Consider the following 23,700-nt stretch of genomic DNA (forward strand, 5'->3'; position numbering starts at 1 on the left):
GAGTGACGGCTTCAATATTTTACCTGTCTAAGCCATTTTCAAATGAAGAGGCAACCCTCCTTAAAAGACGTGCTTCTAGAAATTGAAAGGCAATTTCAGAAACAGGTTCTACTTGTATAAAATAGTAGAGGCCGGTGAGTGTTCAATTACCCTGATATGTGGCAAGAGTGATTTTCAAGTTGCATTGGCCATTCACACATGTGAAACCGAACACCTTGCTTCACATCTATGAACCCAGAGAAATAAAACAAACGAGGGCTAAGCAAGTCTTTTCACAAAAAAAAAATATAATGACTTCCGACAACAGATCAGGAATACTGGGCTTGAGAGATGACCATGTTTTTTTTTTTTCCCATTCACAAGAAATGACAGCTCTTATTTTGTGACATTTCCTTCTCTTTATTCTTTTTCTGAAGCAGAAATGAAATCTCTGGAGTTCAAAACAAGAGTCGCATCTACCTGACCATACTAACGCTGAAGGAATGGGTCCAATTAAGCCCCTTACACTGTACTTCTAGATAAGGCTGCCACACTTGACATGTAAACGTGTGTTTGGTTTACTAGTAAAAATAAGAAAACCCCCCAAACGATCATCTATTTTTGTCATGACGGTTACTCTCTACTTTGTTGTATTGGATTACAAATCACATACCAACTTTATTTTGTATTTTTTCTTTACTTACTTGCTGTGCAATTACTCCTATGTCATTGCGTGCAGTCTCTGCTTAGGAATTCACAATTCACCAAATTCCATCCCCAAATTCCCTCCAATTGAAACAGCAGACTAAACTATAGGTAACTGTAAGTTTAATGAATTGTTTTCCATTTTTTCACTAAATATATATATATTATTATATATATATATATATATATATATATATATATATATATATATATATATATATATATATATATATATTTTATATGCTCCCCGTTTGGGCAAAAAGTTTTTATCAATCGAACTCTGAGACATCTTAATAAATAAACCTCTTGAGCCATACTTAAAATCCATTCAGAAAAATCTGGAACGTAACCAGTGAAACTAACAGAGTTAATTAGCATTGAAGTGTGATGCAAATCTAAAAACTTTGGTTCTATTTTACATACACAAATTGGTGAATTGGGTTGATTTGAAAAGTAAAATCTACCAACCAATTTTATTCCTCCAGCACATATTTATTAAGGTTAATGCATGCTGCTGATGCTGAAAAAGGTATTATCTCCTGACAGTGTAATTATGTTTTTTGCGCCTTCACAATTTTGCTTTGTATGTTGTCTTGACTAAAAGTAGACTTGCCAATTGCTTTAAACACTATTGTACAACTATTATGGCTTCCAGTAGACTTTTGTAATATCTTTCTGTAGTTTCTTGGATTAAATGATAAATAAAACACTACACTTTGTGTGGGCACATATACTGTCAATGTTTTGATATGTCTCGCAAAACTGATCCGATGCAGATTAGGTACCTGTTAATAACAACAACAACATTATTATTATTATTATTATTATTATTATTATTATTATTATTATTATAAACAGATGCCTTTATCCAACACAATTTACAAATGTTACAGTGCAGTATGAAGTAAGTGCTGTTGTTACAGGGCCTCAAGAGAGCCTCTGATCGCTCCCATGTGAATTAGAGTAAAGAGCCGATCTGAGATCAGAAGAATAGGTGGTCTCGGCTCGTTTGAGCAATCGACCCTGGTGCAGATCTATTCTTTTTGCCCTGTGTGAATGCTAACCTGTCTGAGGGTGGATCATTTCTAAATGATGTGGTGTTTAAATCAGAAGCAAACAGCAGTAAATTCAACAAGACTTATTTACTTATGTGCGCCATATCAAAATCACTGTACAAGTACACACAGCATGTCATGTCTATGCAGCGGCACCACTTGGACTGTTTGGTAATTAAAAGAACATAGCCTACCGGTATTGAGAAAATAACACCATGCCTTGTAGTGTACTGCTTGACGCGACACAACAAAGATTACTGGAATTTTTAAATTAAACGTTGAACCTACGATTTGAAGAACTCAAATTGCATACACAGTAAAAATGAGGACGGATTAAAAAACTTTTTTTTGTTCAAAGTTCATGTAGTTTAATACAGACAACAGTGACCATAAGCCTTTGCCAAGATTTTTACTTTTTAAATTTGTTTCCTGATATTGGTGAGTTAAAGATAAGTGTCACTATTTCAATGTCTGCATTCACATATATTTAAAGGCTATCTTAATTAAAGTCAATGATTAAGTGCTGTTAGTTTTGTGAACTGTTATAATGAAGCTAGCAAATTGCAATATTTAGTTTGATTTTACAGTGTTAATTTATTTTGTACATTAATAGCCTACGTAGCTAATGAGAATGCTGTGAGGAGTGTGAATTCGTGCAGGAGATGTTTTGGAGTGCACAACGATCCCTACTGTGCTTCCATGTTATTTTTATTTACTGTTTTAGTTGTAACACAGTTTAGAACATACTACGGGCAGATTGCTTTGTTTTCTATTATTGCTGAGCCTTTGTAATGAAGTTGCTGATTAATAAAGCTTGAGTGGAAGCAAGATAATATTGCCCAGCCTGATTCATTTGTTGTCTACACTACTGACCCGAGAACTAAGGTAACCCACTGCCTTACAGTTTATTTGTGTGGCATACCTTTAAAAAATGCATTACCAGACTATGGAGATTAGTCACAATTGTTTCGCAGGGCAAAAGGAATGTAGTGGGTAATATAAAGAGTAATATAGTGCGCTATTTTTTAAATGAACTAATATGTAATACTAATATTATTACTTTTTTCTCAAGAAACGAATAACGACTAATATATTACTTTTTATCAGTAACGACCCCAACACTGAGCACACAGATGTTAAAGCAGACCAAGCAGATTGTAAAATTGATACATGTATGCTGTTTAAGTATGGTTGGTATACAGTTATATACAAAGTTACAATTTTCAACTATTTCCCGCTTTTGTTGTGCTTTTGCCACATTTGTACATCCTATGGTACTGTATTTCCCAGCTATATATATTTTTTTGTAGTGAAAGTACACACTAGGGCTGTCAGTTAATCCTCAAAATAGCAATCGATTAATTGGACACACAAAATGTAATCGTTCTTGTAAATATCAATGATTGTACCACACATTTTCAGTGATGTTATCAACCTAATATCATTGCAGTTCAGTAAAAGCTTGTGCACAACAGCTGAATGCGAGGGGTAACTACGCCTGGGTAGCATCGAGGGAAAAAAAAAACAGCATTCCAGCGAGGCTAGCAAGTTTAACATAGTATAGGAGTGTTACCAAAATATGTAAAATACGTATTCCAAACAGATTACAGTAATTTAAAACTTTTTTTTTTTTTTTTTTTTTTTTTTAATTCAGCGACAGCTGCATCATCACGCATTGCATTTTGTTAATACTGTACCACCTAACCTTCACTATCTGTGAAACACAATGCGGAAATATCGGCCTAAAACATAATAATCATAATAATAATAATAATAATAATAATAATAATAATAATAATAATAATAATTATATGATTTACTTAGCACAAATTGCATACCCGCTAATAGCTGATCCTTACTTCAAAATTGCGTTTAACATTACTGGTCAGTTATTTATTTGTTTTTAAAGTTATTGTTAAACATTCATTACATAACAGTTTATTCTGAAACTCCAAAGCAGTGGAAGCTATTTATTTAAGTTTTTTTCAATGTGCACAATTTATTTACAGGCTGCTTGCCAGTAACACAAGCCTGTCGTCCTGCTCTGGATACAAGGTGGCGCTTTTTTTTTTTATTTTGCACATTTAATACACAGAGGGGCGTACTTACAAAGAATTTTCAAAACTAATTCGCTGGTAGGATTGGACCAGCAAATCGAATGCTAGTTAACACAAGCAGGAAAACAAAAGAACTCCCACTGTTTGTCTGGTAGAAATACTGTAAATAGCAAGGCAGGGCGTTCGGCGCAGTTTGCGCGTTACAAAAATGTAATTATTGAATCGATTATCCAGTATTTACATCCATGTATATAACGAAGAATGGAATTGATCGAAAAATTGATTTTTGATTTAATCGTAGCAGCCCTCGTACACACCGATGATTTTACCCCTATTTGGAGAGAAAAGCGTCTGTTCTGCTTCCAGCCACGTTTAGTGAATATGCGACTATCGTTTCCTATGATTATTGAATAATTTAAAAATGTTAATTATACGATTATCACAAATATTCATATTCACAATATTGAAAAATCGATTCATCCCTAATGCAAAAACAGATATAAATTACTATGATTGAATGGTTGTAATGTGAGAGCTAAACCACAGTGGAAGATGTCTAATTATTTTTGATTATTTAAAGACATTCTTTAACCTACTTTGTTACCTTATAGCTAGGGGTCTACTTAAAGCTCGGTAAATTTACGTATTTTTCACAGGTAGGTTATGGAATAAAACTAGGATTTTGCGGACCTGTTTAAACATTAAATAAACCTAAGTAGACAGTATTTCAGAACACTATAAAGCCTGAAAATAGTGATACTTGCTTCCTTACTAAAACTGAGGGCTGTCACTTGTTAAAGGCAAGCATGTAGCATTCCCCCTTACATTGAGACGGCATGTCTGCATCCACTGAATTGGTTGGAAGTGTAGGGCAAAGCTTTGCCAAGTTATACAGATGTGGAAATCGATTAGAAATAGCCACAAAACTCTGTTACCGAAGGGCATCTGGCATACTTTAATAAAGGCAATGTATGCAGCATGTTCGTTGTCATGTTATTTGTCCCATCCGATAATTTATTTTATTAATACAGAGTCAACACAAAGAAAATGTGTCTATTCTAACTGTGAAACAGTAAGCAGCAGGTGGCTGTGATAGATCGTTTTAGTACTGATTTAACTTGCAGACAGAAATACTTTTTGTCTGGGCTGATTTTCCAGTTTGGTTTCTGAAAGCTGTTTATTTTACTTTCTGTTCAGCAGCATCAGCGTAGCCGTTTGTTTAATGTGTAATTCTTAAACTAAATAGCGATTGATCGTATTTTCTCCAGACCCATTAAGATATGCAAAACAATTACCTCAGTCTGCATGTAGTTTCTTTGGGAAATGTCTTGAAACGATCATCAGCCAAAATATACTTTGCTTTTTTTTGTCGTCCATTTCTAATATTTGATATTCTAATAATTAAAACTTTGTTGTCATTTGAGTAGTAAACAAGAACGTTAACAGTTTTGGAGAATTTTTTTTGTAAATGTTATTTACGCACGATTTTTGCGTGTTTGTTTTTCGCTTAAGTGCAATGCACACAGGACAGTGAAGGAATAAAAAAGGGCTATCCACAGAAAGAAGACACGCAGTTTGTGTCGCTTGCGTTGTGCAGTAGTTCATTTAATAAAGTTTTCCTCTCCGTACTTGTCCATATGCATTGGCCCTAAAAGAGGCTAATTTCAAGAGGCTCAATTTCACGATTTCTGTGTTTAGGTAGAACCCTACTTTAGGTGATGTCTTTGTAATATTTTGCAACTAAAGTGTTGACAATTCACCTGATTTTGAGAACACATACTGTAAATATACCTGTTAAGCAATAGCAAAACTCATATTGTTTACAAAGAGCCATGCTTTAATTTATTGACCACTGTTGTGTTTGTAGTGATTGCATTCAACCTTTGACGCTAAATAACTTTTTATTCACAGCATCTGTGTGGATTTTTCAGACACAGTTTTGTCCACTGGGATGAACAGCAGGCCAGAACAGTGCTTAGGCTGGACCTGCAACTCCAAGACACCTCCATCCGCAGGTTCGGATATTTAGATTGTATTGATAAGTATTACTATGCAGGATAGCTGCTATATGATCAACCTTTATTAAAAATGTGCACCGATTAATCAATGCCAACAATTTAACCGATCAAAATTTATAATCAAGTGACAGCCATACTATAGATATATAAGGTTGGAGCAATAATTGATGATATCGATAATCACAGTAATTGTTTTGCAGCGATAAATTAATCACGTTGAAAAACTGTTATCAACAATCATAACTATTGTCCGTGTCCCAATGAAGCAGGAAGCGGCTCTGCATTGAGAAGTAAGCAGCTCTGAACTGTCTGAGTGAGTAAAACATGATCTGTGTGAACACTGTGTACACTGGGAAGTTTAGTATTGATTTTAAACAATATGCTTAGTCTTTTAAATTTACATGGTTACATTTTGAGAATATGTTAGCAAAGCATGACTGGTTTTCTAACAAACACAAATATTGTTGTTTGTAAAATTGAAAAAAGGCTAGCTCACTGTAAAATTACTGTAGAAAAGTGGAACTTTTGACAAACATTTAAACTTTTTTTTTTACATAAATTGAATGTAATTGCAAAGACAACAAAAAAATAAATAAACACAACCATATGGCAAATGTTTAATATAGCGTAAACAACTTAGTTGCTGCTTTATTTTAAACTACAGTAAAGACATGAGCACTACATGAGTACTACCCTGCAGTCTATCCTATCCCATCCCATCCCATGTTCCCATGGTGTTGTTATTGTAAAAAAGGGTAGTTGCATAAATAGAAGAGAGTCAAATTTTAATGGAAGGCTAAGCAGTTTATTTGACTTTTGGACAAACCTGGATTGATGTTCAATTGAATGAGCAGAAGCGTAGGGATATAATACATCACAACGAGCAAGTAAGAATAAAATCAGGATGTTCTTAAACACTTGATTGATTCTGTTGTTTACCTGGGCAAGCAAGAACTGGCTTTCAGAGGGCATGAGGAAGGCACCAATTCCCCAAATAGAGGTAATTATGTAGAATTACTTTCTCCGATTTCTGACCATGATAGCAAGTTAAGCAATCGTTTGTCAATAGCCACAGTATTTTCGGGTACCTCTAACAAGATTCAGAATGAATAAAAGCAGAAGTGCAGGAAGCCAAGTACGAAGCTGTAATGGTAGATTTAGACGATGGAAACGCAGCTCAACTGTCTTGTGTTTTCATGTATGTGGCTGACAGTGGCCCAAAAAAAATAGTTGAAGCAAATGCAAAGACATTTTTGCTGAATAAAACCATTTCAACAATACACATTTAACAGCACAAACTTAGTTGCAGGAAGGACCAGTCGAGAGTTGTTTCTTGTGCTATTCCTTTTGTGCTTGCTTCTGAAATATGGTCCATTGAGGTAGAGGGCAAATTTTGTCCATAATAGCGTAAATGCTGTATGTCATCTATTTCTAGTTTTAAAAAATGTATATTTTTTACTTTACATTTTGGGCCAAGTTTTGCACTTGCTTCGGATCAAGGGTACATTTTATATCCGACAGTGCTGTTTTTAAGTTGATTACCATTTCTGTTTGTTTAATCTAATCAATAAAAGCACCAGCTGCTGCTCAAGCAATTTCTTGGATTTCATTAAGTTGCTGACTTGTTAGTTCTTTGTTAACTTGTTAATTCTAGCCACTTGTCTAGTTAAGCCACCGAAAGCAATGTTACTCATTTTGAAAAAAAAAAACAAAAAAAACAAAAAAAAAACCTGTCACAACAATGTGTTCAATTTGACATTGTTGTTTTTTGTTTTTAGTTAAATTGCTAACAGAAACTATTCTGTTTTTCAAAATAATTGGTTGAAGCAAATTTAAGTGCAATGTCAAACTACACCAACATATAGATATAACACTGCTGTACCTTCCAATAGTAACAGTGAACACCACTGACAAATGGTACATAAATGGATTTAACCCTTTCAAGACCAAGCATTATTCAGTGGGATGCTTCCCCAGGACCAGGCGTTTTCTGGCTGTATTTGACTCTTCCGATAAAAGTTCACAAAAAATCTGTTTTTTACAGTAGCATCTTGGAATCAATATCAAAATGGAAAATTGAGGCATGGTACCTACACTTGCAAAGTTTATTATTCTACTTTTGTTTCATTGGAGCACTAGATACTAATATAACATGCAAATCAATTTTAAAATGTACAAAAACAGCTGGGGGCACTGCTGATGTAGTGTTTTGACTTCCTTCCAACTCATTTAATTCAGATCTCAAACCACTGCTGGAAAATCTATTTTCGCATGTCTTTAGGCAGACTTGCAGACATAATGAAATGTATCTTTTCAGAGTGCCTAATTTGTGGAGAATTAAATCCTATCCTTGACATTGACTGGCTTTCTTGTGAAACTAAAACCATGTCCAGAGGCTCTGGCACAGTCTGAATTGTTGTTTTCAGGGATATCCACTAAGATACTCAGTAGTTCTCTTAAACTTTTGAATGGACCGCACTCCACTAAAGATGAAGACTACATTATTTTCAGCGCAGTGGTAAAAAGGGCATGTAATCCAGTGAAAACATCAGTACAGATCCATGTTCAGAAAGATTTACTTACGTTTTTGCAGTCACGTCAATATACTGTCCTGGTCGAAAGTGGGCAGCATACAATGGTGTACCTATATTTAAAAAAAAAAATATTCAATGCAAATACTTTATATGGTTATTGCAGTAAAAATAAATACATATTCATAGCATTGTAATAACAGAATGAAGCTTGGCGGTTGGCATTTTTTTACTTGGTAATATTGAAGCCAGTGGGGGGCAGCGTCATCTTTATATAATAGTAACCTTCAATGCCTGCAATTGTGTGTATGCATGTATTCCACCCCCAAGCAGATTTTCTAGATTCTGGTTATATAGTAAGTGTGTGATCTGCTATTTACAAATCTTTAAAAAACACAAAAAAGATTTGATACATTCAAATATTCTGCCATTTTTCAGTAACAATGCCCTTAGCAAGTCTAATAATTGAATCGAGAAAGAAAGATGAAACCTGTGTTAACCTACATATGGGCAGACAGACAAAACCTCCATATAACCTGGAGATTTTAATAACATGTGACAGAATGTCCTTATCATAATGCTCCCTCAATGTCTCTCACATTATTTGCAGTCTATTGTATCCATTCTTTTTAATATTTATAGAAAAGTAATCTGCTTCAAGTATTTATTTTATGAATCTCTTCAGTAAAGCTTCTTTTGGTATTTGTTTCATTTTATTTTATTCTGATGTAAGATGTAATTCATTTAATTAACACTCTTATCACAAAATCAAGTAATCAGTAAAAAGCAATCAAGGACACATTTTAATTCCATTAAATAAATAAATAAATTACCTGGCTTAATTATAGCATTGTCTGACACCTTAAAAAATGTTATTTTCTGTTTTGGAGGTACTCCGGCATTACGAAACATCTCCATTGAATCTTCTGTCCTCTAAAGAAAACAAATAATAAATCAAAATGAAATTATGGCTGCAATAAAGGAAAATATCCTAATACTACAAACTCAAATTTAAGGACTCCCTTGGATTTTCCCCACAGGCCACTTGCCACTCATTTTTTAACAGCATTTTGAAACTACCTTGTATGTGTACATGTACATGTGGAAAGTGAAGTATGTAGGCCTATATAACATACCTACTTTACTGAGATTCCTGGGCCTGAATCTTCGCTACCAGTTCATCAAGGAATGTTGTTATTTTACGCATTGAAAGTTGCTGATGGCAAAGTCCCTGTTTCTTTTGTTTTAAAAAGTTATTTTTTCATTCTGAATGCTTTGCAGATAAATGGCATCTTAAGTTTGCAGGATTAATGGTTTTGTTTGACAAAACCTCCCGACAAATAATGCACTGGGTCATCCTCGGAGCCAGTAAACATAAATACCAGTGCTGGTCCCCACAAACATTACTTTGTGTAATAAATGAATCTGTCTGTTTCTAACGCAACTTACTGCACTGACTGAGTCTCCAATTTCTCTCGATGTACATATAAAAAAACACACCCTAATACAAAGACGAGGTGGGTGGGAAGCAACCTGAAAAACTTAATGATTGGAGAGTGTACAAGATGTTATATCCACTTCTGGTGGGCTGTGATGTGTAAATTAAACAGGATTAGTGACGCACAGTCGACAGGATTTATAGCATTTTGTTTAAATATGAGGCCATCAGAACAGAAATAGTGTTAAGAGAATTTCCTTTTGGCATAGTGTTATGCGAGATATTAAACCTGGCTGAATAAACCCATACGATAACATGGTGCTGAAATCGATCACACACTACGGTACAGTTCACAAGTCAAGCAACACATTAACTTCTGTATATGCAGCCAACCCCTCCAAAAACATAATATGGAAATATGGATATTCCTACATCCTTGGCACACTGTAGCACATTTTATATTGTTGAAAAACTGTGGTTTGAAAGGGTTTTTGTTTGTTTGTTTCAATTTAGTCATTCCAAGCAAATTAGGAATATTCAATGCAGTGCGCTACTTTTATGCAGAGTGAAAAGGCTGGCACAGCCTGATTAAGTTTTTTTGCATAATGTGAATGCTAGATGTATCTGACTAGAAACTGATTTGTTACAGATTTTTTAAATAATGCTAGCTCTCTCTCTCTCTCTCTCTCTATATATATATATATATATATATATATATATATATACACACACACACACACACACACACACAGTAGCAGTCAAAAGTTTGAGTACACTTGCTGGAAACTAGGCTTTTTTCATAATTGACAATGTTTTACGTCATATACGTTTCTGTAAATACTTGAAAATGAAAACACATGTTACAAGTGTCTCTAAATCTTGGATTCCTCAAAATAGCCACCCATTGCCTTAATAACAGCCTCGCAAACACGAGGCATTCGGTTAATAAGTTTCAGCAGAAAATCACCCGACATGTCTTCTCAGCTCTTCTGCAGCAATTCCCAGAGATGTACGGCACTTGTGGGTAACTTTGATTTGACTCTTCTGTCCGGTTCATCCCATACAAGTTCTATGGGATTGAGGTCGAGACTGGGCAGGCCAGCTTCACGCAATCTCCTCTGAACAGTTGATGTTGAAACATCTGTACTTCTAGTAGCATTTAGCTGAGCTTGTATTTCTGGAGCAGTTAATCGCCGGTTTCGCAGACTTGTGAGTGCCAGTTTATTCAAATCGTTCATGGTCTTGGCCACAGCAGTTACAGACACTTGCAAAGTTCTTGCGATTTGTCTTAAAGATTGACCTTCATTTCTTAAAGTAATTACAGACTTTTTTCTTTGCTTAACTGAGTGTATTTTGCCATTTTCTGCTCCCTTACATTCAGGAATAACAAACTTGTGCCTATGCTACCTGTATTTATAGTAATCATGGACCCTCACCTGTTAACAATAATTGGCGACAAAAGATTAATTACGTAACATGCTAGTTAACTCAGAGAACGTCTAGCAAAGACACTTTTATACTTGGGCCAGTGTTCTAACACCGTGTTATATACATTTCAGACTTTTAACTGACTTGGACTTCAGACTGAAATCCCCTTGCTTTGGGTGACCATTTCATTGAAATTGACAAGATTTACATTTTTATTTAAAAATTACATTTTTGAGTGCAATTCACTTATGATTATCAGCTTGTATAAGTACACATATGATATGATGAAATATTAAAAGTGTTTATAGACAAGTTTATACAGTCAAAAGCATAGATAATCATGAAAAAGCAGGTGTACTGAAACTTTTGACTGGTACTGTATGTATGTGTGTATATATAAAGTTTTAGGCAGGTGTGAAAAGAATGCTTTCAAAAATAGACATGTTAACAATTTATATTTATCAATTAACAAAGTGCAAAGTGAGTGAACAGAAGAAAAATCTACATCAAATCCATAATTGGTGTGACAACCCTTTGCCTTCAAAACAGCATCAATTCTTCTAGGTACACTTGAACAAAGTCAGGGATTTTGTAGGCATATAGTTAGGTGTATGATTAAACAATTATACCAAACAGGTGCTAATGATCATCAATTCAATATGTAGGTTGAAACACAATTAACTGAAACAGAAACAGCTGTGTAGGAGGAATAAAACTGGGTGAGGAACAGCCAAACTCAGCTAACAAGGTGAGGTTGCTGAAGAGAATTTACTGTCAAAAATCATACACCATGGCAAGACTGAGCATAGCAATAAGACACAAGGTAGTTATACTGCATCATCAAGGTCTCTCCCAGGCAGAAATTTCAAGGCAGACAGGGGTTTCCAGATGTGCTGTCTAAGCTCTTTTGAAGAAGCACAAAGAAACAGGCAACACTGATGACCGTAGACGCAGTGGTCGGCCAAGGAAACTTACTGCAGCAGATGAAAGACACATCATGCTTACTTCCCTTCACAATCGGAAGATGTCTAGCAACGCCATCAGTTCAGAATTGGCAGAAACCAGTGGGACCCAGGCTAAGCGACTCAACTACGCACGAAAACAGAGGAACTGGGGTGCAGAAAAATGGCACCAGGTACTCTGGACTGATGAGTCAAAATTTGAAATATTTGGCTGTAGCAGAAGGCAGTTTGTTTGCCGAAGGGCTGGAGAGTGGTACACGAATGAATGTCTGCAGGCAACAGTAAGCATGGTGGAGGTTCCTTGCAAGTTTGGGGCTGCATTTCTGCAAATGGAGTTGGGGATTTTGTCAGAATTAATGGTCTCCTCAATGCTGAGAAGTACAGGCAGATACTTATCCATCATAATACCATCAGGGAGGCATCTGATTGGCCCCAAACATACAGCGAAAGTCATTAAGAACTATCTTCAGCGTAAAGAAGAACAAGGAGTCCTGGAAGTGATGGTATGGCCCCCCACAGAGCCCTGATCTCAACATCTTCGAGTCTGGGATTACATGAAGAGAGAGAAGCAACTGAGGCTGCCTAAATCCACAGAAGAACTGTGGTTAGTTCTCCAAGATGTTTGGGCCAACCTACCTGCCAAGTTCCTTCAAAAACTGTGTCCAAGTGTACCTAGAAGAATTGATGCTGTTTTGAAGGCAAAGGGTGGTCACACAAAATATTGATTTCATGTAGATTTTTCTCCTGTTCACTCACTTTGCATTTTGTTAATTGATAAATATATTAACATGTCTATTTTTGAAAGCATTGTTACTTTACAGCATTTTTTCCCACCTGCCTAAAACTTTTGCACAGTACTGTATATAGTAACATTCTCTAATCATATTTTATTGGTTCAGAAGCAAAGTCAGCTATGAGAAAGAGGTTTACTCTCACTTAATATTAATTGTATATATAAATATGTAATTAATTTTATAACTAACTATGGTTGCAACCTGGACATACAGCTTTACAAAATACCTGGATGTGAACTGTGCAAGAGTTTTAGAAGAGGCTAGAGTCAGCGGCTAATGTGTGTTCTGATTAACTTCGAGATAAAACTTTTTTTTTTGTATAAAAATTATACAAAGGGACATAACTTTGACACTTGCACTTTCTTCTTGTTTTTCTTTTGCAAGTAAGAAATGTATCCATTTCAAACACTGAAAACAAATTCAACCAGCCACTATTGCTGTTACTAAAATTAATAAATAAAACAAAAATCGTTCAAGTATGAGTTTCACAAACAGAAGTAGAAAACAGCAAAGATCATGAGCAGCACAAAGCCATAGGCAGAATCGCTAGACGCCTGCTTCACCCACCCCAATAACAGAATGGAAATCCACTTAATCAAAAATGCACATGTGTACAGATGGAAAGTACAGATGTGATAGACTTTGTGTTTGTTTTTCATCTGCAGTTTACTTTGAGCTGTTAAACAAAAATTAAAACCGACAGTAAACGGGGAGGGGGGCTCCTGAGCGGCACATCCAGCAAAGGCGCGGTAAAGATGCACCCTATAGCCTATACGTCGTCGGTTTGAGTCCAGGCTACTCCTTTGCCGATCATAGATAGGAGCTCCCAGGGGGCAGCGCACAATTGGGCTTAGGTCAACCAGAGTGTCCTCGGCTCACCGCGCACCAGCGACCCCTGTGGTCTGGCCGTGTGTTCATCTTCACCGCTCCCGAGTCAGTATGGGGGTGGTAGAGGTGAGCTGAGCCTAAAAATAATTGGCTATTCCAAACTGGGAGAAAATAATAATAAAAAAAATTGGGAACTACTAAATTAAAAAAAAAAAAAAAAAAAAAAAAAAGTAAATGTAGCTCTTAGCAGGACAGAATTGATTCAGTTCTACATAAAATAACACTATTAATTTGGGAATTCAGTTTAACTGTGTACATGCTGTCATTTCGGTAGCCTCCAGTACCTTGCATTTAAAAAGAGACAACGGACATGTTAAAACACAAGACCGATTGGCTAAAGTCACCATTATATATATATATATCTATATATATATATATATATATATTATATATATATATATATAATATATATATATTATATACGACTGCTGTGTCACAGTTCAATACTGTTATGACCAATCGCATAATAAAATATAGCAATTTCCTACACTCCAGTTACATAGCAAGGATCTGTGCCACTGCCATCTTAAGACTATACAAACTGTTGTGCTTTTGATTATTCCAGGACTTCAGTGCTTACATTTTTCCACTTTTCATGTATACAGTATTAACAAAAACAAAATTAACAGGACTGTATAAATTTTTTGGTACATACTAGTGAATCATTATAGCTGGAAGTGTACAATTACTGTACAGGTAGTAGAACACATAGTAGTATACATATTTACACGAATATAAAAAGGATGCTGCAGATCATTTGAGATTCCTGCTGCTGATCATGTTAAAAAAAAGCTGAGTTTTGTGGGTACTTATACTTGTAAGCAATTTTTATACAGGTGTGACCAATCAATTGAGGTAAGAGCAGACCCTGTACCTTTTAGCAACGCTCTGACAAAATGCACTATTGGCCTCTAAGCTTCCACCACTCTCATTTTCAACCTGTTGGCAGGATTATGGAAGTGCTGCTTATTTAATGTAGTAAAAAAAAAAACAGCATTTTGTGTTGTTGCACCACAGCAGGTAAACAGCTGGCTGTGGCTATCACTGTAGCTTGGACAGAAGGTCTGCAAGATGTTCTGATTAAACAAAATGATATTTATTATACCAATAATAGGTGTATGTTACATTGCAACAATGCCTATCATGAGGGGAGCGCTTGTAGCATAAAACAAAACACAAGCCTACTACAAAAGAAATGAAAATTTTATTATCGCTTAAGGTAGGTCTTATACAGCTGACCTCATGAGGGAGCAAGGTGGGGGGGGGGGGGGGGGGGGGTTCTATAGTCTTGTTGTCAAGTAGGCTAAATAGTTTTCCCAAGTTCAGATTTCATGCTGTGGTCTCATCCATCTTTGTATTAAACACAACGAGCTGTGCATACAGTACAGTATGCTAGATTCTCATTTTTCAGAACTTCTCACTTGCAATATAGCCTATATTAACGTATACATCAAATGTTAGTATTCTACTACTACTAATATAAGACTTTGTATTAACTCATACACATTGTGTGTCATTCAGAGGGTAAATGGGCAAGACAGAAGATTTAAGTATCTTTGAACGGGGTATGGTAGTAGGTGCCAGGCGCGCCGGTTTGAGTATGTCAAGAAATGCAACGCTGTGGGTTTTTCACGCTCAACAGTTTCCCGTGTGTATCAAGGATGGTCCACCACCCAAAGGACATCCAGCCAACGGCAGGCCAGTGGTCGAAAAAGGCTCATTGATGAAAGAGGCCAAAGGAGGCTGACATGAATTGTGCAGAGCAACAAATGGGCTACAGTTAGTCAACTAACAGTCCAGTACAACATTGGTGCCGAAAGACCCATAAAAGAATGCACAACTTGTCGTACCTTGACAAGAATGGGATATGGCAGCTGACGACCTAACAGAGTTCGACTTCTTTCAGCAAAACGCAAGAAACTGCGGTTGCAGTGGGCTAAGGAACAAAAACACTGGAGGAAGGGAAAAACATTGCCTGGTCTGATGAATCCTGGTTCCTGCTGTTTCACGCTGATGGGAGAACTAGGGTATGGAGAAAATCACATGAGTACATGCATCCACCATGCCGTGTGTCAACATTGCAGGCTGATGGTGGTGGAGTGATGGTATGGGATGTGTTTTCATGGCACACACTGGACCCCTTGATAAAAGTGGAGCAATGTTTGAATGCCACAGGATATCTGAACATCATTGCCAATCAGGTGCATCCCTTCATGGCAGCAGTGTATCCATCTGCTAATGGATTTTTTCAGCAGGATAATGCCCCATGCCACAAGGCTAGGATTGTCCAGGAATGATTCCACGAACATGACAGTGAATTCAGCTTACTGCAGTGGCCTGCCCAGTCACCAGATCTCAATCCAATTGAGCATCTGTGGGATGAGATAGAACAAGCTATTTGGAGTAGAGACCCACTACCAGCCAACTTGACAACTGTGGAAAGCATTACAGTCAACATGGGCCAGCTTCCCTGAGGAACGCTTTCGACACCTTGTAGAGTCTATGCCCTGACGAATTGAGGTTGTTCTGAGGGGAAAAGGGGGTGCAACTCAATATTAGGAAGGTGTTCCTAATGTTTTGTACACTCAGTGTGTGTGTGTGTGTATGTCTATATATATATATATATATATATATATATATATATATATATATATATATATATATAAAACACACAATATAATGATTTATTAATAAAACAGTTATTTTGTCATTAGGGTTTAATGTAATGTTTCGCACATCGATATATATCTCTAATATATATATATATATAATATAAATTTATTTTACACTGATCAACTTAATTATTAATAATTAAGGAGACTCTGACTCTTCTCCAGTATCTAGACTGTCATTACTCTCTCCCCATCCCCTTCTGCTAAAAAACTATTGTTATTCTTGACCTTTCCCTCTTCCCTGACACACACTTGCCACTTCTTTCTTAGCAACACCTACCGAATCCATCCTTTTCTCATTACTTATTCAGCCCAACTCCTGGTCCAAGCTCTTGTGCTCTTTATACTGGACTACTGTAACTCTCTCCTTGCTGGTCTTCCTGCATCAGCTATCCACCCCCTTATGCTCATTAAAATTCTGCTGCTCGTGTTGTATTCTTCCAACCACACTTCTCTCATGCTACCCCTCTGCTTCGCCCCTCCATGTATCTTTATAACATTTATTCCCCTGGTCCATCCTAGTCTGTTGAAATTAAATGCAAATTTTATCCAAAATGAAACGCAGCTCAATTAAATACTTCGGAATGGGTAAACATATTTTTGCAAATGGTATATAAAACAAGAGGTTGCTGTATTTTTTTTATCGTCTGCCTTTCTAAAATCTGAATGTCTCTATTATTATTATTATTATTATTATTATTATTATTATTATTATTAAGGGGTTGGAAAATAGTTTCACTTTAAATATGGTAATAAAAACAGTTGTTTTCTCCATTGATGTATATTTTTTTTATAAATCTATTGGTTAAAGTGGGTACATTTAAACCGGACGCCGTCTGTTCTACGCCACATGACCTGTATGAAAGCCTCCACAAGATGCAAAGCTATTTTAAAATATGAATGTTAAGCTCGATTTGATGCAAAGTGCTTGCTGTGAAAGGGCATTTACGCCCACGCAGACAGTTCAGTGCCACTTACTGCTTCAACGCAGAACTACTGTTACACACAAGCCTCATATTGGGTAACTGACAATAACAAGATTATCAATAGCTTTTCAACGCAATAAAATAGATCTGGGGGGGTGCTCAGTATTCCAAATTAAAATACCTATTATTACCTATCATACCTATTCTACCATAACATTTCTCTTACAATGCTCCAATGAACTGCAGAGTTTTTTTTCAGATAGATAAGATATGCATTACAGCAAATAGCAATTAAAAAACACTTGACACAAATAACAGATGTTATTTGACATGTTATGCAGTACTGTCATAAATCAATGAACAGATATCATTATTTTATTTGTGTTACTTTTAAAAAGCTACTACAATCATGGGATATATAAAAAATGCAGAAACAAGTACATTTGTTGTATTTATCACTGTATTTTTATAATTACATTTGCTGATTGGCAATAAGACTACAAAAGCAAAACAAAACTATTACTAATTACTTTCTCCTGCCCGTATTAAACGCTATTTAAATTGAAATGCTGTTCAGTGGATTTGGTTTTACTTGCATCCCATCCCATTTTGTCAAATCAACAAATTAAAAAATACAGTACATTTGTTAATACAGAACTGTGACGGAGAAAGAATGAATTTTGGTTATAAATCTCCCTCCTGACCTGTCAGGACGCTGTGTAAAGAGAACAGAGTGCCCTGGACTGGATGGCATGACAATTAATTCCCATGAAATTCCTAAAAGCTCTCTGCTGAACTTTGGCAGGGGAAAAAAAAAAATATTGGTTTTACACTTCAAGCTGCACCATATGATAACTACAGTATACTGTGACGTGCCTAGAGGTGACGCAAGTTTACTATAGTACTGGTGACATTTTCCATGGAATGTACTATAAATCGGGGTGTGGAAAATCAAAGTTATACAAGGTTACGTACATTCAACTTATATGCTATGAAAATAGCGAATCCTTTAATTTTCTTTATTTTGGCTTTACATGGGACACGTTTAATATTTCCTCAGCCCCTTGGGCAGATTGTATTACTTTTTCATTTTTCTCCAATGTATTGGAGGACCCCGAAATGTAAATGTACTGGACTACTATGTACAAGACAAATAAATAAACTACACCTTAATTAAACCAGTGAATACCTACAATTTAAAAAAAAATTACATTACATTAAAGAATTATCACATTTCAGTACCCTACAAAATCCAGGTAGACATCCAGGTAATAAGATCAAAAGCTTAGATTTACTCGTAACACTATTTGACAAATGGAGACCTAATATGTATCATAGCACATACCACGCATTCATTTTCACAAAGATAAAAATGAGCATCACTGAGCAGAATGAAAGAACAGGCTTTCAGACAGCCAGACCAAGATAAAACTGCCTACAGGGAAACTAAAACCATTTGAATCCTATTTACAACTACACCACACAATTACTCTCTCTCTATAATCTACACATTAAAAATAATTATAATATGAGGAAACATGTGTAAGACATTTCCCATTGAATTAGTTCCCCAGGCAGGTTTGTCTTGGTCTGTGCACATTTTTATTGATTAAAAAAAAAAAAAAAAACTAAAATTACAATTCTTTTTATTATATAGACCATAGTGACTAAGTAATTGTGTGGTAGCGTTTTCAAGACCAGGTAGCTTTGTATAGGACTGGCTTTCACCCACTCCCCAGAGAAAAAATGAACCAGTGTGTTGAACCAAGGCTTCCACTTAGATCAGTGTTTCCCAACCCTGTTCCTGGCAACATACCGTGTCTATTGGGTTTCGTTCCAATGCAGAACCCAATTGCTTAATTGAACCATATCAACAAACGAAGAGCTTGAACATAACGGGAAAATATCCAGGTAATCACTTTATTAGTTCAATGAAGGGTTCAATTACGGAACTAAGCGCTGCGTTGGAACAAAAACCAGCAAACACGTTGTCACACCAGGAACAGGGTTGGGAAACACCAACTTAGATTATACTTGACTTAAACGGCACGCAATGTAATATTTTAAAGACGTTACTTCTATTATTCTTTAATGTTGTTTTTGGTTTTGCTTTCTTTTAAGTTAACTTTTTGAACACGTGACAGATACTGTTGCTCTAACTTATTACATATTATTTTTATCAGGGAAAAGGTTTTGGTTCTGCTGGATGCTAGAAGTGGGACAGTTACAGCCCCTCCCACCTGCATAAATCCTTTTAAAATAAATAAATAAAAGAACAGACCAAAGAAAAGCATTTTTCTCCATCTCCAATTCCAACAAACATACAATAGCAGACTAGTTATAAATTACATTTGCCATTAAAGCAACGATTGCAACCTGGATATAAACCTTTACAAAATACCTGAATGTGAGCTGTAGGACTGTTAGATGAGGTCAAAGGCACCTTCGACTGCAAAAACAGTAATTATTACTCCTGAATCATTGCAGTTTCCAACTGTTGTAGTCAATGTATGCAAATACATTTTCAGAATGTGAAAAAGTTACATTTTCAAATGAAGCCCTTGAGGTTAATGCGACATTATAACACTGCTGTGTTTCTTTTCACTTTTAAGCACTAATCCATGTTCCTTATGCAATTATTTTAATTAAACCAGTCTTGCTGTCTTCTCTGCCATGTATTATTTATTCTGTACACATCGTATGCCTTTTAGTAACTGTTACTATAGTATTAAGTGTTTTAAATCAACACGAACTGAAATAATCACTGTTAACATGAAGCACGACATAAAGCCTCCAGTAACACGTAACTTCTTTAGCAAGTGAATATAGCAACTTTTCAGTCGTTCGACTTGCAGCACAATTTGAAATGTTTTTTTTTTTTTTTTTTATTTATTTTTAAGTGCTTGTTAAATTTGAATACTTCGGTTCCTAGAGGCAATGTTTCATATGCACAGTTAAAGATGGATTCATGTTTCAAGTCCATGCGGTGATGATACAGCTGTTACATTCCGCTACTGTTTTTAAAAGCATATCTGAATTAAATTAAGCTTTTGCAAAACTATTTATTTTAATACTGGCCATTCTTTTTTACTGCAGTAGTATTCTGCAAATAAATGTATACAACTGTGCAGTTCATGAATATAAGTATCAATTAAAACATGTCAAACAGAATGATATTATAAAGTCAGCTTTTTAGTGCAGAGGATTAATAAAAAGTACTATACAGTAATCTGTTGCGTATCCACCAGTTACATATCTGCCCTAACCGTTTATCAGCCATGATCAACCTCATCAGCAACATTAGTTTATCATTGACAGAGAAGATTAGTTCAGATATTGTTTATCCTACCAAAGTGTCACGTGAGCTGTTCAGTGGATTGACATATAAACAAATCCTATTCACCTGCGGGGTGTATCAACTTCAACCCCCGTCTCCATCTCCTGCCTGTCACTCAGCAGCGAATGCACCCACCCACATGGCAGATACTCTGTCACAAGCATTAATACCCAGTAACCTTCTACACAAGGGATTTACAGGAGCTCCCTAATAAGTGCTAAATCTCAAAACAATAACTGTGTGAAGATAGCAGTTGTTACAGCTGTGTGTAATGGTATTTAAAGCAGGATTCATTTAACAGCCTTTTTACATATCCACCCTTACACTGGCTCCCAACACAGTTGAATATGCAAATGATTACTGTATTTGTAATTCACTATAAAAATAAATAAGTTTAAAATAAAAAAAAAAGAAGAAGATGTGAACTTAAAGACCTGATGTGTCAAAACACCTAGTTCTACTACCTTTTTAGTTTGTTTGCTCGGTTTAGTAAAAAACTAACTAATAAAATGAAGAAAATCTTTTTTTAAAGACTACAGTAAATATTGTCCTGATATTGAGTTTTGCGTCCAATTGGTCTGTTGGACTTCAATCTATAAATCAAGGTTGGTGGATCGAGTAGTGAGCGTAACCCCAAACAGACTTTCTTTTATATACAAATTGCCTTATATGGTCAGCACCTCATTGGGGTTAAGCATTGCAGTGCACAGATGTTCTTTTTTTCTAAATGAGAGATAAATCAGTACTTTTGGTATATGATTGTATTTAATAAATAAACCGTGTTTGTTTTTACAACTTGACCTTGCATCTATTACTGTTATTTTTCACCCACATAACTGAGTTACATGTCATAATTCTATTTTTTTAATTATTTAAACCTTTTGTATAATATAAGGTTTTTGGTGTGTGTGTGTGGGGGGGGGGGGGGGGGGGGGGGGGGGGAGGGGGGGAGGGGGTTATAAGATACAGAGACAAGTTCATATTGTCATCAGAATGTTTTGCCTGAGAAATATTTGCGAAGGGCTTGTGAATCGTCCCAAATCGCTTTTGTGAAACGGGCCCAAGGTTAACGAAACTGCACATCGCATTGACCTCAATTTCACCATGTCGCACAAAGCAACACACTTCACAATTTTTATAGCTGACCATGGCTACCACTGCAGATCCCAGAAGTAAGCCAGACTGCATCTAATGTCATACCACAAACAATCTTAGATGAATAAAAAAGCCCCATCTCTTAAATCCCACAATATATACCCAATACGTACGTGTGTGTGTGTGTATTTTAAAAAAGAAACATTTTATAAAAGTAGTAAATAGAAAAAACCTAAAAGTTTGCATATGCAGTAAAATATTACTGCTAATAATACTCAGTTTTATATAGCTTATAAATAGACACGCTCCTGTGGCCTGTCAAAGCACTGAAGTAATTGAAGTAAAATTGGAACAGGTTCATATGGTCGGGAGCGCAAGTACTACAGATGTATTAGTATTGAATAATTTTACAGCATCAAAAAAGATCAGAGAGCTCTCCTACTGGGATTTGTGAATAAAAAAATAAACCTTAAGTTCTGACAGCTGCTCCACACAGTCACTCTCCCCAAAAGGGGTTACACTGGAATGGCATTAACACCCCATAACGATGTATTTATTTTACAGCTTAATTTCTCTTTTACTTAAGTGCTCTGTCATTTTTTTTCTTCTGTACTTCTAATGTATTCCAGTTAACATTTCAGAACGCAACTTATTTTGCACTTTAAACCACAAACAGCTGGCTGTTTTGAGTAGAACAAAAGGAGCTGTCATTAGAGTTGTTCAGACAGCACCATTTGCGCAGTCTGGGTGGAAGTCAAATTCCCTTTTTTCCTTTCGAATGCACAAATAACCTGCAAAGCACAATATTTTTTTTTTTTTTTTTTTTAAACTTACATGAAATGGAGATACATTTTTCGCTCCAACAACAAGGGCAGCAGATATTCCATCATGTTCTTCTTTTGGTGTATATTTAAGGACATGGCAATCTTGTACCTAAACAACAAGAGAGAAGAAAAGGGCATTACATACACAGTTAATGTCAAGGAGTCAGGGGATTGCCAGTACCCGCAGAATGAGTAAGCCTTATTAAACAACAATAACCCTCGTAAGAAAGTACTGGGACATCAGCAATTTTACCCTGCAGCAAAAAGTTATGCAAGTTCAAATCTTAGTACTGAAATCACAATCTTAGTCTTGGACCAGAGAAGAACTCAAACAGGTTGAGACTTTCCACAAGTGAGACCCAGTCGGACACTCTAAGAACCTAGAAACATAATGGGATCAACAGATATCATCTAAATACTGCCAGTACACATCTTTAAAATGGGCTTTGTAAAAACCAACATCCCTACTAGTGTGTGCAAGTCTCTGGAGTAAAGTTTTAATACTTAAGCAGTGCTTGTATTTGGATCTACCACAGTTTAGAGCAATTGAACAGACAACAATGTGCTGCAAACAAATCCTTTTCACTTTGCAATAACTTGTTTGTCAGCAGGAATCTGTACATCTACATCGGTTAGCTAATATCCAGATATAACAAACAGGTTACCTGAAGCATTGTGACAACGTGCTTTTCTCCCGTCTTTGTCCAGATAGGCATCATTCCCAGCTTCACAGCAATTAAACCAACTCGTCGGCTTCCTGTAATGTAAGTTTAAAAATGTGAAAACTATTTTTTTTTTTTTTTTTACCACCGATTGTAATTAAATTCACAATACAATTCTATTTGTAGTTCTGACCACATATTCAGAAACTGAAGTTAGAGCTATCAAAAAAACAAACAACAAAATCCTGTTTGCAGCAAAAGAAAACATAACACCACTATTCTGGAGCCTCCCCAGGGAAGAAACAAATTAATAAAATTAAGTAGTTCAA

At 35.9% G+C, this 23,700-nt stretch overlaps 1 protein-coding gene across 1 annotated transcript in view; it reads right to left on the bottom strand.

Annotated features, from left to right (window-relative positions):
* mrpl3 (mitochondrial ribosomal protein L3) overlaps positions 1 to 23,700 on the bottom strand; it is a 65,697-nt gene that overhangs the window by 26,924 nt on the left and 15,073 nt on the right. Inside the window, exons 3-6 of the mRNA XM_041245095.1 lie at positions 23,375 to 23,466; positions 22,720 to 22,818; positions 9,179 to 9,278; positions 8,398 to 8,458 (exon numbers count right to left, since the gene is read on the bottom strand). Coding sequence (XP_041101029.1) covers positions 8,398 to 8,458; positions 9,179 to 9,278; positions 22,720 to 22,818; positions 23,375 to 23,466 — 352 coding nt within the window. The remainder of the gene's footprint in view (positions 1 to 8,397; positions 8,459 to 9,178; positions 9,279 to 22,719; positions 22,819 to 23,374; positions 23,467 to 23,700) is intronic.

This window comes from Polyodon spathula, chromosome 3 (genome assembly GCF_017654505.1).
Source record: "Polyodon spathula isolate WHYD16114869_AA chromosome 3, ASM1765450v1, whole genome shotgun sequence".
Classification (NCBI taxonomy): domain Eukaryota; kingdom Metazoa; phylum Chordata; class Actinopteri; order Acipenseriformes; family Polyodontidae; genus Polyodon; species Polyodon spathula.